Consider the following 17,508-nt stretch of genomic DNA (forward strand, 5'->3'; position numbering starts at 1 on the left):
TTGTATGTTTTGTTGTATTGTGTTGTATTGTTATTGTTATTATTGCTTTTTGGCTATTAAGTATGTTGTTGTTATTGATCGGATATTGTAGCTGTTGTTATTGTTGTTGGTATTTCTAGTTATGGTCATTGCTGTAGTTATTGTAGTTGGGTTTTTCAGTAGTTATGTATCTGGCGTCTGCATTGCGATTGCGAAAGTCCGTAAAGAATCACATTTGAAGTATTGAAGTCAAGTGTTGAAAAGTGTTGATTGAAGTAAAAAAGTCTGGAATGTGAAAAGTTTTCTAATGTATTTTGGACACAATTCGCTTGCAGATGCTGCATAGGTTGGCTGTTCATTGCTTGTAACTGCTTTGCTGATTTTTATTGCATTGTGGGCTGTTGTTTTATTAATTTTCTAATTTAAAAAATATATTTTTATATATAACAACTTTCTAGCTGTAGATTTTTTTTCTTTTTGGCTACTAAACGGAATTGTTAATGCAAATTAAATGTTTCTTATTTTTTTTTTTTTTAAGTTTGGTCTTAACAAATTTTTGTCGCTTATATTCTTGATGTTGTTGATATTTATTTGTAAGGTTTTCTTTTTATTTGGTTTTTTGTTTGTTTGTTTGTTATTTAGAAAGTTTGTACAAGAGAATGCCTATTTGTCGATTGTCAAAAACTAAACAATAAATATACATAAATACGTCGGTTATTTATGTATGTTTTGTTTTGTTGTTGTTGTTGTTGTTGCTGTTTTGTTGCTGTTCTTGTGTATTTCAGATGTGTGCATACATTTTGAAATATGTTGTTTGTTGTGTTAATTACATCTTAACTAACAATAAGAGCCACGACGCTCAGCATAATTCAAATTGGGCTCTTTACTTTTGCTATGTATACATATACATATATCATATATACTTAAAAAATTTGGTTTGCTTCCATCTTATATATGATTTCTAGACACATACTCAATCTGTACAAATACAACTATACTAGACTCGGTTCTCATTTAACCGCTGCCCAACCTAGAAGCTATAGTAGTGTGTGGCCAGCGGTGGCCACACAAATGTTGGTGCCACCAGTTGCTGTTGCTGCTGCTGTTGCTGTTGCTGCTGCGGACAGTCGCCGATGTGCCACCTGCTCTATAACTGCTCCTCGGTGGTTGCCGAATGCACTTCGGACTGCTCGGCCTTGATCTTCGCCAGCTTTTCGTGCAATATGGAGTTACTGGGCGAGATCTGCGCTGCTTGCTGCTCCGACTCGAATTTGACACTGTTGCTGCCATTGAGATCCATCATTTTGTTTTTGTTGCTGCTTGCATTGGCGAGTTGTGCTGCCGCCGAGGAGCTGTGCGAATGTTCGCTCTTCAGGCTACTGGCGTCCGTTTCCGAGTCGCGTGATGTCATCCGGCTGCGGCCATTTCCATTGTTGCTGCTACTGCCGTTGTTGTTGTTGTTGCTGCTGCTCTTGTTGTTCTTGTTGTGCGCCAGGTCGCTGTTGTTGTTATTGTTGTTGTTGGAATGCTCATGATCGTCATCACTGCTAGCACTATCCGCACTGCGCATGGGACTGAGACGCTCACGTTTAATATCCGTATAGGCGCCCATCGGACTGCCGGCACGTTTATTGCTCTCGGAGGTGGAACAGGCGGCGCCGAGGTAGTCATTGCTGCGGTTATTGGTGAACGGCAGTGGCGTCTTCTTTACCAGCAACTGATCCAGCAGTGCATTGCCATTGCCGCTGGTGCTCACATCGCCATCGTTCTTCAGCGTCTTCCGGATGATGCCGTCGTACATGTTCTCGGCAAAGTCAAGAGCACTTTTCATATGCCCGCCACCATGACCATGATGATTGGTAGCCACGCCCAGTTGACTGTTGCGCATCACCTCGGCCAGATGTGACTTGATGAATTCGGGATTGCGATTGAAGTCCAGAGCATAGTTGGCGCCGGCATTCGTCTGTGGCCAGAACATGTTCGGCTGAAAGGACAGCTGCGGTGCTGCATCATATATGGGCAGCTTAATGCCATTGGGCACCGACGCCGCTGCACTTGCCGCACTGCTACTGCTGCTCTTTAGTGCATTGCTTAGCTTGGAGCCGGAACTGCTGGTGGCATTGCTGCTGCTGCCGCTGGCAGCCTTGAGTTTGTCTAGATTATTGAGTGCAGTCAAACTAATCTTATTCGCTGCCCCCGTCAGCCCCACGAGATCCGGTTGCGGTTTGGGCTCCCGCTTGCGCGGTCGCATCAAATGTCGCTCCTTCACTTTGTACTCCAGCGTTGAGTGCGGCACACCATAATAGCTACCGGCACGATGCACAGACATCTCACCCCGCTGCACGGCCTTGACTGCCTCGACCAGGCTGTCCCTGTCGTAGTTGCGGTACTTACCACGCTTCGGTCGCGTCCCCTTGCCAGCTGCCAACGCCGCCGCATCCTGGGCACTGAGCTGCTGATGCTGATGTGAATGCGAATGCGGATGCGGATGCGTATGCTGCTGCTGGTGGGCATGATGTGCGGGTGGCAGATGGCTGTGATGTTGCTGCGCGAGCAGATTAGGTGAGGCGCCAAAGCGTGAGGTGTCTGTGCCGCCAATCATTTTGGCCACCGATATGCTTGGCTTCCTGCTCGCGCTGCTGTTCCCACCGCCTCCACTGCTGCTGCATTCGCTGCCGCTGGTGTTGCCATTGTTGCGCAGACTATCCTGGCTACTCTGCTCGTTGATCTTGCGCTGTATGGTGTTGGCCATCATCTTCTGTATTGATGTCGGCGATGGCGACAACAGATTGTTGCCGGTGTTGCTGCTGCCGCTATGCCTGTAACTGTTGCTGGCCGCTGCGGCAGCAACTGCTGCTGCCAGCATTGGTGAGGCAGAATGTGGGCTATGATCGCCGCTGCCGTTGCGGTTGCTGCTGCTGTGTGTTGTTGAGTTGTTGTTATTGTTGTTGTTCATGCTGCTGCTGCTGCTGTTGTTGCAGCGCAACGTGGGTGAGACGCTCGGTGCGCCGCTGATCTTGAAGGACGGAATCTTCAGTATGGGATCCTCACATGCCTCATTGGCATCCAGCGAGGAGCTCGTCTCAGGCGTTTCAGACTTTGGTAGATGACGGCGATAGGCGGCAACTGCATTTAGATCCTGCAACTGTTGTTGCTGTTGCTGTTGCAGCCGGCACTGATCGAGCAGTGAGGCACTGCCATTGCTCTCGTGTCCAGATGCAGCAGCATTAACCACCGCCTCATTAATCATGCCGCCACTTTTGGCCATTAGCAGCGATTTGAGCAGATCACCCAGCGTCTGCGTCTCGTCCAGCTTGGGTATAACACCAAAGCCGGCAGCCAGGAACAGCGTATTCAACAGAACAGTGGGATCGATGGGCATTGGCATTCCGGTGGCATTGGTGCCACCACCGGCTGCTGCTGCTGCTGCCGCTGCAGCTTGCATATCCGTTGGAGTGCCGTCTCTCTGTGGCGTCCGCGACGACTTTGGCGACAGAACGGGATCGAGATCGTCGCCCAGTTCGCTGCCATTGTGCTCGGACATGGTGCTCAGCTTGTGCAGATGCTCGGTGGACACAATACGTTGGGCAATTTCCTGATAGCCCAGCGCTGGCGTTGAGGCATTGCTGTCGCCATCACCATCACCAGCCTCCTCCTCGGACTCGTCCTGCTCGCCCAGATAGCGCTGCTGCTGCTGCTGCTGCAGCTCTGGCGTCGCTTGCGCATTCGGTCGTTTCGCATCCAAGGACATTTTGCACAGCTTGTTGCGCAGCGCGGAGCGCGGCACATGATACTCCTTGGCTGCTTTGCGGGTACCCAGTTTATTGACCAGCACATCCTGCAGCGCACTGTTCAGATCCTCGTGACTGTAGCTGTGTCGTGCTGCTGAAATGGGCGTGGCACAGTCAGACAGAGCTCTGCAAATAATCAGTGAAAGAATTGTGTAAGTATTGTTTCTGTTAATTGATTTAAAAGGGTTGGTTTTAAATGTGCTCAAGTAGCTTATTGATTGTATATTACTTTTTATTATTTTTTATCGCATTGTTTGCCAAAAATGTATATTTTTCATGTCATCTTAGTTTTAAATAGTTTGCGTATAAGCTGTGTAATCCATAGACAATATTGTAATATAAAATGTGTCTGATAAAATTGTTTCATTATATTTTAGACCTAGTTGCTTTGTAGTTAAAATATGTCTTTATAAATAGTAAACATTTTTACTCTTGAACATAGTTTTATTCTATTTCAACTTCAACTTTCATTCTCTCACTTTGACAAAACTAAAACGATTTTGAAAGCAATTGAATTGCTCTCGAAGTGAACAATGCATTGAAGATAGAAATTTATTGATTAATATGCATATTAAACTTGTTTTATTTTTATTGAACAATTTCAGTTGCACTATTTAAATTAGGACCTATTCAAGATGTGTTTTAAGCTGGTGTTTATGTACTTTTGATCAAACTTATTTTATATGCTGCTAAAATGATATATGTATAAACAAAAATTCGAGAGCATAAGTAACCGAATTCAATTTATTTGATATCGGGTATTGACTGTAAGGGTAATTGACCAGTCAAACAGGTTTTATTCCCTTGAAGTTTTGCGAGCGCTTCATACTCTTTTGGTACTTTGTATGACTGACTTCAGTTCAAAGCGGAATACGAAAGCTGACAAAATATTATTTTCAATCCTGTCACTTCCTTTTTGCCCAGCAAATATACATTTTTTCGGTACTCATGCATTGGGCACTCACACACCCACATCCACATCCAAACACACACACACTCAAAAGTACTGACAATGAGCGCTTCTTAAATGTCTGGAGCAGGAAAAGGCGACGTTGTCCTTGTCAAAGGCAATAGCAAGGATGTAGCATAGAAAAATTTGTGACTGTTTTTTTTTTGCTTTTTTTTTTTTGATTTTGGTTGCTGCAGAGACAAAAGATGACACGCCAGGGTTGAGTGATGCTCGAGTAGCAAAGTGAGAAGGGTGGGTGAGACGAAGAAGATGTCAGCCTGCCAGCCAAGCCAGGGACAAACATGTTTTTGAAGTTCATTAGACGAATTTCAAAAAAAGTATTTTTCACTTAATGCCAAGCCCGAGCCAAGCCGCACCACTTGGCGCTTTGGTGGTGCCTCCAGCCACTCTACTAAGCCGAGGTGGAGCGTGGGATGGAGCGCACTTTTGGTAGCCCATTTCAAAAGGCAACTTTTGTGTAACACAAAAAACAACAACAACAACTGCAGCAGCAGCAGAAGCAGCAGCAGCATCAGCAGTAGCAACAACATCAGTGAAAACCGTACGAAATTTTTCTTTTCTTTATGCGCAGCCAGCAGGGAGACGCGATTCGAGACGAGAGGAGACGTGACGCGACGCAACGGGACGGGACGGGTCGGGACAGGACGAGACGAGTTGAGACCAAGACCCTTTTGGCAACACTGTGGTATGGGCAAAAGCTAGAATGAATGGGTGGTTGGGCGGCTCTCTGTCCGCGGCTGTACTGCAGTACATTGCACTGGCTGTCGCCAGGCAGCGGAAACGCACAGCTTCTTGCCCTCGCTGTGGGCTGTGGGCCAACCCAGGAAAGTTGGCGGAAAAGTTGTCGCTTTTTTATGTTGCTGTTGCTGTTGTTGTTGTTGTTGCAACTTTTGTTTTTATTTTTTTTTTAAAGATCGGGCGAGCGGGCGTCTGGAAAATGTCTGAAAATTGAGCAGACAACAAAAGTGTGCGGCTGCTGCAACAGCAGGTGGCGAATGGCAATGACTGACCGAAAAAAAGAAAACCGAAACGGGAATGGGCGATATCATTACCAACAGCGATAGTTTTTTGAAGCTCCTGTACATATATAAATCTCTATATATATATGAATATAATGTGACCGAAATATTAAATATGAAAATGTTCATAACTGCGATCCAGCCGAGCCAATGCAATTTTCAGCTGCCAAGGTGCGACTGCAACAAAAAATATAAAAAAAAATAATTGTAAAAAAAGGATTTGCGAAAAATAAATGAAAAATGTCATTTCAATGTCGTTTTTGATTTTTGTTGTTTTTGTTATTTTTGTTGGTGTCGTTTACCTTTTGGCTGCACTTCAATTGCAATTTGCCGTTGCAACAGCCGCTGCTGGCGCCGACGCTGGCAGCATTGTCGTGCCATGAATTTTGTTGCTGTTCCTGTTGTTTTTGTTGCACGCATGTAGCCAGGATTCATTTGCGCTGCAACCGTTATTTTTTTTTCGTTTCGTTTTTAATTTTTGTTTTTTTTTTTTGTGTGTTGTTTGTTAATGTCGTTCACTGTTTTTTGCTCGCAATTTTCGCTTTTTTCGTTTTTCTGACATTTTGTTTTAATTTGTGGCAGCAACGGCAACAGCCACGCAAAAAAGGGTTGATTTTTTGCATTATTTTTGTTGCATTTTTTCGTCGTCGTTGTTGTTGTTGTAATTTTGACGCTTACTGCAATTGCATCGGCAACTGCTGCTGCAATTGTTGTTGTTGTTGCTGACATTTTTATGCGCATATCGCATTTTTGTCGGTTCATCCCACACCTTTTGTGTACACAACCATACACACATACACTCATACACTTATACTCACACACACACAACCTTACACACCCATAGCTCCCCCTACATACACGTTATGCACAATGCAACCAATGCGTTGGTAATAATTTTTGGTTTTAACGGGTGCGGGAGGGTTAAAGTTAAGTACACATATAATTACGGCTGAGTCTCTGCCTTAATGCGACGCGCGATAAAATAGTAAAATGGACTTAAAACCGAAACCGATTGAAATATTGGAAAACAAATTAAAGTTCTGCGGCTTTAAACATACAAATAAAGGTGTAGAATCTTTAAGAATCGAATATATAACTTCAACGAATTATGTTCACCGACTATTTAACTATCAAATTGTGTAATTTATAATTGATATTTATGATTGAACAAAGAGTATTTATATATCTGTAATACTATTAAGTGTAATTTAAGTGAGAACAAGATATTGAATTGGATTTCATATAGATTCCTAGTACTTCTTAACTCAATTTAATCAATGATATGGTCGATATTTCAGTCCGTTGTTTCAAGCGCATTACACTTTGTATACAGTTTTATGTTTATAGGGTATAATAGTAGTATTAACGTTGGAGTTCCGTACAAGTTACGCATAAATTTCTTGTTTTATTCAGGTAATTACTTGGTTCCCTCTAAAGCGCGCATGTAATTAATTTAATTTTTTTCTGTTCTGTTCTGTTGTCTTTTCATTTTGCTGCTTACATCGTGGCCGCTAAATTTGTCAGAGGCGTTGAGGGGCGAATGGAGGCGTGGCATGCTGTGAACAATGTCCCGTTCCATGACGTTCATTGTACAAGTATGTGTGTGTGTGTGTGTGCGTATCTGTGTGACTGAGGACGCCGAATGCAATTTTGTTAAAAAATGCATTAAGTGCATGTGTGCGACTGCATGTGTGTGTGTGTGTGTGTTTGTGTATGTGTGAATGTGAGAGTATGTGTTTTGTATTTGTGTATGAATGCAATTGCATGTTTGTTTTTGTTGCCAATCCAGGCGCCCCAACCACGTTGCCCTCCCTCTACCACCCACGCTTCTCTCCCTGCACTGCCTGCGCAGCAAACAACCACCTACACACACACATTTGCTTGCATGCATATGCAGTTGCATTTTTTCGGAAGATATGCACTCATTTTTGTTTTTACGGCCAGCGCTGTCGACGTTGCCGTCGGCGCTGCTGTTGCAGCTGCTGCAGCTTTTTTTTATACTTTTTTTTCTATCTCGCTCATTTAAGCGACATTTCATTCACGCACGCACATAGTAGCTGCACATAACGGCAATCAGGCTGGCAGCCAACCAGGCCGACCCACCTGACCATCCAACGGTCATTGAAATGACAAAAATATGGCAAAAACGAGCGAGGGCGAATCAAGGGGGCGACGCGGCATGCGTCGAAAAAAACAGTTAAAAAATTGCTGGCCTGCAGCGACAACAACAACAACAACAAAATACAAACTGCCAGCTACAACAACGATTGCAACAATAGCAAGTGCACGCATTAAGCTTCTTTTTATTTTTTTTTTTTGTTGTAGTATTTTTTGGGGCCAAATGGGGAAAGCGACGTCGCTGTCGCTGTCGCCGTCGCCGTCGCTGCTGGCGTCTCGCTGCCGACGCCAACGCCATCAGTCTATGCCAGTTATTACGCTCGCAATCTTTTTTCGGTGCATTTATGTGTGTTTGTGTATGTGTGTGTGTGTGTGTGTTGGCGATTGTGTGGGTGTATACGGAGAATTTTTCGTAAACGAAAAATAATGAATACATATATACACAGCGACAACACTCTGCCGCCTGACCCCCTTGTGCACCCCTTTGGCACATTGCATAGAAAAAAGTAGCAAGAAGAAAGACCAAAAAAAAAAAAATACATAAAAAAATAAAAGCGTAAAAAATGTAAAACGCAGTGGGGAAAAAAAGCGATCGATATGATGCACTTATTTTCTGTCTGCTGCGCCCGGTACCGACGACGACGGCAACGGCGCTGTCGCTGCTGCAGCGTCGACATCTCGACGCTTGACTTGGAGTGGCGATGTCGCCGCCTCATCATCAGCCACAGCCACAGCCATAGTCGTAGCAGCAGCAGCAGCAGGCGCAGCCGCAGCAGTAGCAGTAGCAGTATATAAAAAATCCGTAATAATAAACGCTCGAAAAAAGCCAAAAATTGCAGCGTCAGTAGCTATTGTACTTCAAGTGTTTGGCTGAGTCCTTGGGGAGGAGGGCATGAAGATGCAATTTTCCAACTTTGTCTGTGTATGTGGCTGTGACTCTTATCATTCGTATAGCGGACACTGGACACGTTTGGCACAGCACATTGAACACTTGTCGATCTGCGGCTTTTAACTCCTCTAGCCTGCTGCAGTTCCTGCCAACTTACTTCCTGTGGTTTTGCGGCTATTGTTTTTGTTTTGTTTTTGTGTGTTGTTCACACATTTTTCGTTGCTTTTTATTACAACAATTAAAATAGGTGTACGATGATGCAAGGCAGCAGCAGTACAAGGAGCAACAGAAGCAGCAGTTGCTGCTAACAAACACTTGGCCATGCTTTAGACAATAGACAAGGACTTGTGTTTTGCGGCTCAAGTGGCAGCCGCAGTAGCAGAGCCAGCAGCAGCAGCCGTTGCCGGCGTTGCCACAGTTGCCACAAAAAAATAACCAAAAAAAGTAATGACGAAAATTGTGGAAGTGTTGGAAAATTATGCACACGTCGTCGACACCCCTGACGTTTGTCTCTGTGGTCTGAAGTGCATACACACATACATACAGACACATACACATATAAAACATAAATAATAGGCTAGGTGGCTCTGAACATTTTAGAGTAATTAAAAAAATGGCGAGTAAAATATAAAGGAGTTAAGATGCAGCATGAAATACATAAAATTTGTATTCTCTACATTCTCCTTTTATTTCTTTCTCAATGGGTTTTTTCTCTTCTCTTTTTTGGCTGCTCAAATTTGATGCAAATTTATGCGGCAGCAGTGTTCTCGCCCCTGCCAGCGTCAGTAATTAAGCGTGGCCAACGCAGTGCTGACTGCGTGCTATGGGGCGTATGTGTAATTTTCGGCATCGTTTCATAAACCGCACTCAAACCACACACCATACTACATAGACACACACATCACACACTTATGTGCACACATGCATCCACACACACACACACACACACATACGTGCATGTGTAATTGCACGATTTTTACATAGGCTCACAACAATAAAGCTTCCCGAGTACCACCCAGCCGGCCAGCCCTGTTAAGTATGCTACAATAAATGCAGTGTCAGAGGCGGGCCAGTGCCTAAAGTGCAATTATCTCATGTATTGTCTGCTGGAACACCATATATTTTTTGTATTTTTCTTCTTTCTTTTTTTTTTTTTTTAGTTAAAGTTGGGCATCATGAATTTATTATGCTGTTTGTTCGTCTAACCAAATCTCAACAGCCCTAATTAGTGGGTTGATAAATGTTCCATCTGACAGGCTTCCTACACAAGTGTGTGCATATAGACTATTAAAAAGTTTTGTAAGAGGGAAACTATTCGATGTGGCTGTAGAGTAATGAGGAGCACAAGGAGTTTTGGCTTTCCAAATTTAAACCACGCAAATTATGACCACATGCGGTTAAATTCTCACATTTATAATTGTACTAAGGATTTCCAACTTTAAATGCAGTATTGTTGTGATTAAAAACTTTAAAAACACATCGAATAATTTTTAGAATTGGGATAGGTGAATATTTGTCTTCAGGGTATATCGTAGTATAACTTTTGAAATATTTGATTATATGAGACTGTCACGAAATTGGTGAATTTAAATTTATTAAATTAAAAAAAAATGGTAATTAAATACAAAACTAATTACCTCAAATACAATTTTCACATGGCAGTGCATTTAAGGTTCGTATCCTTAAACATATTTTGTTTGTATTTTTTCATTTATATAATTTTATATAGTGCATTGATAATGTCTCTTTTTTTTACGTTTGCGCACTGCCAGATTTAAATGTGTATCAATTAAAAAAATATATATATACAACAAAAATGCAAGTGAATGCATCTGTTAAAATACAAGTATATAAGAATTATGTTGTTGTGTCTGTGTGTGTGGGTGCTTACCTGGCTGTCTTTATATCGCCGCTAATCGATGAATTTGGCGATGGTTTGCTGCTTAGATCCAGAGGCGCATCCGCACTGGGACTGGGCGTATCTTTGAGTGCGGGACTGGCGGCGGCGGCAGATACTTCAGAGGTAGTTGGTGTTACCGAGTTAGTATGTTGTTGATTGGCCAGCGTGCTCATCAGATTGAAATCGGCCATCATTGAGAACTGTGCCAGCTTGGCGGCCATTGATTCCATCGATGTCATTTCTACTGCTTGCTGGGTGAGCAGCTTCTGAAGTTCTATTGTACTTGCTGATGACGATGTTGTAGCGTTGTTTGCGGCGTTGCGTACTCTATGCTTGTTGCAACTGTTGCTGTTACTGTTGTTGTTGTTGTTGTTGGTATTTCTGCTACTATTGTGCAGTGATGCGCTTGAGCTGCTGTCGCTATCGTGCTGCATGGAAAAGTTGCGTTAAATGTACGATAATTTAATGTCATATAAATAGAATAATATAGAAAGAGAGTACGGATGAAAGAGATAGTGAGAGAGGGAAAGGGAGAGAGAGAGAGAGAGAGAGAGAGGGCAATAGGTTACCTGCTGCTCAGCTGTGCCGTTGTTGTTGTTGCTGTTGCTGCTACAATTAAGGCTAGACGCGGTTGCCGTTGTTTCGACCACCAATTCGCCTTTGGCGTTCACCGTTAACAAGCGACCGTTAACACAGAAATTGCACTTATCAAACGGTGTCCAATCGTTGGGTTCTGACGGTGGTGATGGTGAGCCGGAGCTACTACGTGATGTTCCACTTGAGTCGTGGTCGTGTGATGTGTGGTTCTTCTCTGCAATAAGCACATGAAAACAATTGAGTCCAACTTTCGATTAAACCAAACACTTCAAACTGATCGATGGAACTGAGTCCCGGATTGTCGTATTATATTGGCTATTTCGGTCTCAAATCTTTAATCTTTCCTATCCAATTTTTAAAAATATAATACAAATGTTACAAAGATCAGAACGACTTAAATGAACTGATGCAAATAGGTCTTGGAAAAAAAAAACTATAAATACTTCGAGTAAGGACTCAGGTAATCGACTGAAATATATCAGAACTCAACTGATAAATAGATTGTTTGGTAAACATTTATTTAAAAGCCCTAACCAATCTGTTAGGTGTGAAATTGACTTACCAAAATCTCTTTCAAATTGCAGTGCGCCGTTGTTATTGTTATTGTTGCAATGTTGGCCGTTGGGCTGCGCTAAACGGTGGTTCAGTGGCTTCTGATAGATGCTGTCTTCTGTTGTAGATATGGGCTGTTGCTCGGCGATATTCAATGGGTTGAACGTCAGTTGATCTTGATAATGTTTCCATTTCCTGCGACCCATGAATTCCTCAGCGACACGTTCTAGACCTAAAATGGAGCAATCGAAAAAAAGCAATTCATTGTATATGAGAATTCAAGAAGGTGCCACATCAAATATGCATAAGGGAAATAGGTTATTAAGCTTTATTATTTTTCTTTTTTAATTTCTGTATAATTTGCGTATAGTAGTATTTATTCGATTTTTTTTTCATTTTCTAGCTTGGGAATTTGTACAGACAGAAATGACTTAATTGAAATGCAAATAAAGGAAAGAAATAAAAAGAAATAAAAAGAAATGAGCCAATGGTAAACACACACACACACACACATACACACACACCCTGCGTATGCGTATTATTATTAGGTGTACACTTGGCAAGGCATATGACTGAGTAGGTTGGGCTTGCGAGCGGAAAATTGATAGATTTGAGCTCGATGTTTGCATATGAGAACTGTGTTTCCCTGCGTTTCCTTGCGAATGGCGCGTCTAATTGCCACAAAAGTTATGCAATTTAATGTAAAATGCATAGGCCGCACAAGGCAACTGAGGCCACTCCAGTTGTCGTGCATGCGTGCCGCAAAAGCGAAAACTTTTGTGCTTATATGGCAAAAAAAAAAAGGTTACGCGTCAACTCACACGAAATGCGATTTAAATATCGAGGCAGTTAGAAGAACAGAGTGTGCTGCCACACCAGGCGACTAGCAACTCGCATAGCTGCGAATTTGGTGGCAATGTAACATTAATTTGTAGCCACTTTGTTGCCAGCATTTGAATTTACAAAACTCCTCACACATTTGCTATATTTATTGTTATTATTATTTTGTGTGTTGTTTTTTTCTTTTTTTTTTTTGTATATTATTAAAGCGGAAGCTTGGCGAAATTTTCGCGCCCCCTAAGTCAACCATGAGCTGTGGCCACTGAATGCCTTGCCGCTGTGCTGCTGTGTCCTGATTGCGCAAAAGTGCGTGCAGTGCGTATGGAGTTCGTATGGGGTGCGTGCGTTGGCTACTGTTAGCTGGCACCTCAAGTGTGCCATAGGCGCCAGCGGTAGCAGCTGCTTTTTTCTACTACTACTACTGCTACTGCTCATTCCAGCGCATAACTGGAGCGCCATGTTCAAAACTTTTTAGCGTTCAAATTGTATTGCAACTGCAGTTGGTTGCAGTCGCTGCAGCCGCTGTTGTTGTTGCTGTTGTTGTTGCTCTTGTTGGTGTTGTTATTCTTTCTACCCGTTGCATTTTTGAGGCGCTCAAATAAACAGGGTCGTCGTCGTCACCGTCATCGTGGCCGCTGTTACCTCGGGGGTTGCTGATGTTGCCGTTGCCGTCGTTGAAGTCGCACGCACAAAAAAACGTCGAAAAAAAACGAGGTGAATGCACGCGCGGGACTTACGAAACTCCAACTTTAAAGTGCAGCCAACAAACACACATAAACACACACACACACATTACGCACACTTGCATATATATAAGTAAAATTCCGAGGGTTGCTCTATGCCAGCGTCGCTGTCGCAGCGGTTGCATACAATGCGGTGCACGCACGCACGCACAAAATGTCTACCTAGCCATAGGCATGTGGATACATATATATTGCTGTGTGTGTGTGGTTGCGCGTGTTTGGGTGGCAAAGCGACACACATTGCGTATTATGACGACGTCGGCCGCAAGGTGGGATTTCAATACAGGTGCTGCAGCTGCTGCTGCTGCTGCTTCTGCTTCGTCGTCGTCTGCTTAGATTATGCCAAGCAAGCGCCTGAATGTATGCTAAATAGATTTTTCAGTTGCGCATAGAAAGGTGCATGTCGTCAGCTTTAGACATTGTCGATAGGCATACATATACATAAATATATATACATATACGCACACATACAGTATCCATGCAAGGCGACATGTCAGCTGGGTCGACAGACATCTGCCCGGTCTACTGACTACCTTCTGCCCTCTGTTTGCCAATCTGTCGTCTGTCTGTCTATCTGGCTGTTTGTTTGGTGGTTTGCTTTGTGGGCGCCCTAAAACTAACAGCGAATCAAAAACGAAAGTGCGTTTTATCACAGTTAGACGCAAACTTAAATGCCTGCTTGTGTTGTCCTTTAAACGGGGCGTATGATTAATATGCAGTTTTTTGAGGTAAGTTGGGGAAGAGCAACTAAAAAAATAATAAAATAAAAATAAAAAAAACCAATTAAACACGCAAACTCATTTAAAAAGCGGAACACCAACACACATGCACACACACATACATACGAACACAGGGAAATGCCATGTGCCATGAGAGACAAGCAGTCAACCCATGAAAAAAGGCAAAAGAAATACACGAAAAAAATGCAATTATCGATTAATGTACACATTATATGGCTCATACTCGCATATATACGTATATTCACATATATACATGTGTCTGTATGTCTTTGGTAGATAACCCCTTATGTACGTGTATGTAATTTAAATATGTACATACATATCTACATATATCATATGCACATATATAGTCGCTACCTTTTCGCGTTTGTATAGTAGGCATATATAAATGTAATACGCATGCAAAAAAAAATAAAAAATCACATTGTTTTTTGTACTTTTTTTTGCTCATCTTTTAATTTCATTGTGGTTCGGGTGTTGGGGCTTTTTCATGTCATTTACGCACGTTATATAAGCAAATTTCAGTAATTATATACATATATATATATATACATATATATATATATATATCTATATATAATGTAATGCCCATCGATACAAAATGGCTCGTCTCTTGTTGCTGCTGCCGTCATGTGCATTATTCTTGTGGCATGCAACGTGCCAGGTGCCCCAATGTGCGGGCACACAACAAGCCTCCTAGGGGACAGCGTCAACTTTTAGCCACGCTGACATGTCGACAACAACAACAACGACAACCTGACATTTTTTTAAGGCCCTTACGTTATTTTGGTTTTAGCTTTGGCTTTCCACTGAATTTGCTCTGGTTTCTGATGTAGTTTTGGTAACTAGAGTGCGTGCCGTAATGAAATGTCAAATGGTGGCGGATATAGATTATCAGACTTGCAAGACATTAGAGTGTATATGCATAAGTAGCATGATGACGCAAACGCTGCATGGCGCACACTCAAATGTACGTCTGCCACAAAAGTCTTGAATTCTTAGCACGTGCGTACAACTGACAAGTGGATAGAGTATCAAAAGTACTAAATACGAAACCGGCGACACCTGCAACGCGTGCACAAAATATGAACTTCATATGATCAGTTTCTTTTACATGTACCAAATACAATTAGATTAACCAATTGCTAATGCCATTAAAAAGAAATATTATTGAAATTGTTATTAAACTAAATGAAATGACTTAAGATTAAATTTATAGTCACTTAATCAACTTAAAGTGAATCAATAAATGATTAATTCACCTGAATATAATGGAAATGGAAAAAAATGATTTATTTTTCAGTATGATGATAATTGTTTTATAAGCAATTTTAATTTTATAGCTCATTAGCTGCTAATTATTTCTCAATTATTTGTTCGTAAGAACAGTAAAAATATTTATTGAGCTTCAGGTTGGTCAACTATTGAACGAAATGCTAAAATTAAAGCTATTTTCTGTGTATTCATAAATATAATATAAAAATGTCATAATTAAACTAAAAACTTGACATTAAAAACAGTTGGAGTGCATTGTTGCTGTTGGTTCAACACACGCCATTGCATTTTGCATAGCATTTTGAGTAATGTCGAATGTCAACGTACTTGCAACTCCATTTGTGGGTGGACTGAGTCGGAGGCGGTTGCTAGTTAGTTAAAGGACACCGCCATGTTCCTTTTAATGTTCGCTGCTTTCAGTCAATTATGTTGTTGTTGTTGTTGTGGCTGTGTTTGGCGTCACATGTCCTGCCGCAACAACAAATTGGTTAGAATGTATGAGAGAGAGAGATAAAGAGAAAGAGAAGGGGAGAGAGCGACAAAATAAAAACAGCCAAGTTTGAAAAGCCGAAAGTGAAGCAAAGAAATGAGTTTCGTTAAAATAGGAAAAACAACTACAACAAACACTGGGCCAAAAGAACGGAGCGGTACAAAAGCAACCAAACGAGGAGCGGAAAACGGTGAACTGCGAACGGCGCGTGGTTCGCTTGTGCGTTTTTAGGGGCTTGTTAAATGTTCTGTGCAATGAAAAGGACATGCGACTTGCCGCACAGGGCCCTATCAATGCATGTGTGTGTGTGTGTTTATGCATGTGCAAATAAGTAAGTGTGTGTGTGTGTGTGTGTGTATTGAAACTTGACAAGTTTGCTTGTGTGTGTGTATGTAAAACGCTTTCGGCAGAATTGTGCACCTTGTATAGCAATGCAAAGCGCCAGCGTTGAAATGTAAATGAATTGCACAAAATGCAAGGACATACGCAGGTAGAGCAATACACACACACACACATACACAGATACACACACACCCAAAAACAACTGGGATGCCTCCAGTGCTGTCAGTGTATGCGGCCCCAAGGACCCCATAAGCCACCCTTTCGGCTGCTAAACTAAAAGCTACCCCAAATTAAAAAAAACTTGGCAATTTACATACTGACAACATCAATACCCAGGCACTCACATACACAGATGCACTGATGTGTATGCAAGTGTGTGTGTGTGTGTGAGTGTATTTTTTTTTGTGCTTAGCACTTTTTGTGTGTCACTTTGGCATAGAAATTGTCGTCGTCATCGTTGTTGCCGTTGTGGGCATATGGAAAATTAGAAGCAGCAAATAAATTCGATTGCCCTGCTCTTCGGTGCGCTTCGTCTTCGCCTCGTCTGACATCGGCTCGGCTGACATGTTGCTGCTGTTGTTGCTGTTGCTTTTGGTGTGGGAGTCCCTCGTTTTGAAAATGTATGTTTCGGTGCTATCGTTGTCTCACTCTAATGCGCTTTCGTATGCACTTTTGGGTCTGCATGCAATTTGATTGGCTGGCCATACACATTTCGGCCAAATTTGAAAACTTTTTTTTTTTGAGTCTTGTTGTTCGATTGCATTTGATTGCATGTTTGTTCAGCACTTGAAGTGACTGTGCTGCAATTGGTGGGTTCTGTGCTCGACTCGTTTACAATAGGAAATTGCTTGAAATTGGTTACCTGTGAACGGGGCCAAAAATTAAACTAGCCGTAATTGATGTGTGTTATGCTCACCTAATGTACAATTGTATGCAGTTAACCGACAGTCTGTCCTGCATTAATTACAAGTGTGAGATTGGTGATTGATGGGTAATTAGTCTTTACAAATTCTACATACTTAACTGGCACTTATCCCATCAATGTTGAACTTAAAAATGTTATAGTTAGGTCTAATAACTGCACTTAGCTTCACATAAGTCTAATATATTTGATTTTTTATTATGCTGCCACTTAAAATATAATTTATGTATCAGCTTTACTATTTTTCTATGTGCTTCTGAGGGCCTTGTATTTTCTAAAAACTATTTAGTTTTAGGTGTAACAAAAACTAATGCCTAACTAAGCAGTTCATACAATAGTTT

At 42.0% G+C, this 17,508-nt stretch overlaps 1 protein-coding gene across 2 annotated transcripts in view; it reads right to left on the bottom strand.

Moving 5' to 3' along the window:
• Positions 1-450: 450 nt before the first annotated feature.
• The window catches only part of LOC6567895 (putative uncharacterized protein DDB_G0277255), a 60,478-nt gene continuing 43,420 nt past the window's right edge, over positions 451-17,508 (bottom strand). For both annotated transcript variants that reach the window (XM_043214843.1, XM_043214842.1), the window contains exons 2-5: positions 11,826-12,047; positions 11,236-11,477; positions 10,658-11,094; positions 451-3,896 (exon numbers count right to left, since the gene is read on the bottom strand). In XM_043214843.1, coding sequence (XP_043070778.1) covers positions 1,127-3,896; positions 10,658-11,094; positions 11,236-11,477; positions 11,826-12,021 — 3,645 coding nt within the window. In that variant the 5' untranslated portion in view covers positions 12,022-12,047 and the 3' untranslated portion in view covers positions 451-1,126. The remainder of the gene's footprint in view (positions 3,897-10,657; positions 11,095-11,235; positions 11,478-11,825; positions 12,048-17,508) is intronic.

This window comes from Drosophila grimshawi, unplaced genomic scaffold (assembly GCF_018153295.1).
Source record: "Drosophila grimshawi isolate 15287-2541.00 unplaced genomic scaffold, ASM1815329v1 contig_311, whole genome shotgun sequence".
NCBI lineage: Eukaryota > Metazoa > Arthropoda > Insecta > Diptera > Drosophilidae > Drosophila > Drosophila grimshawi.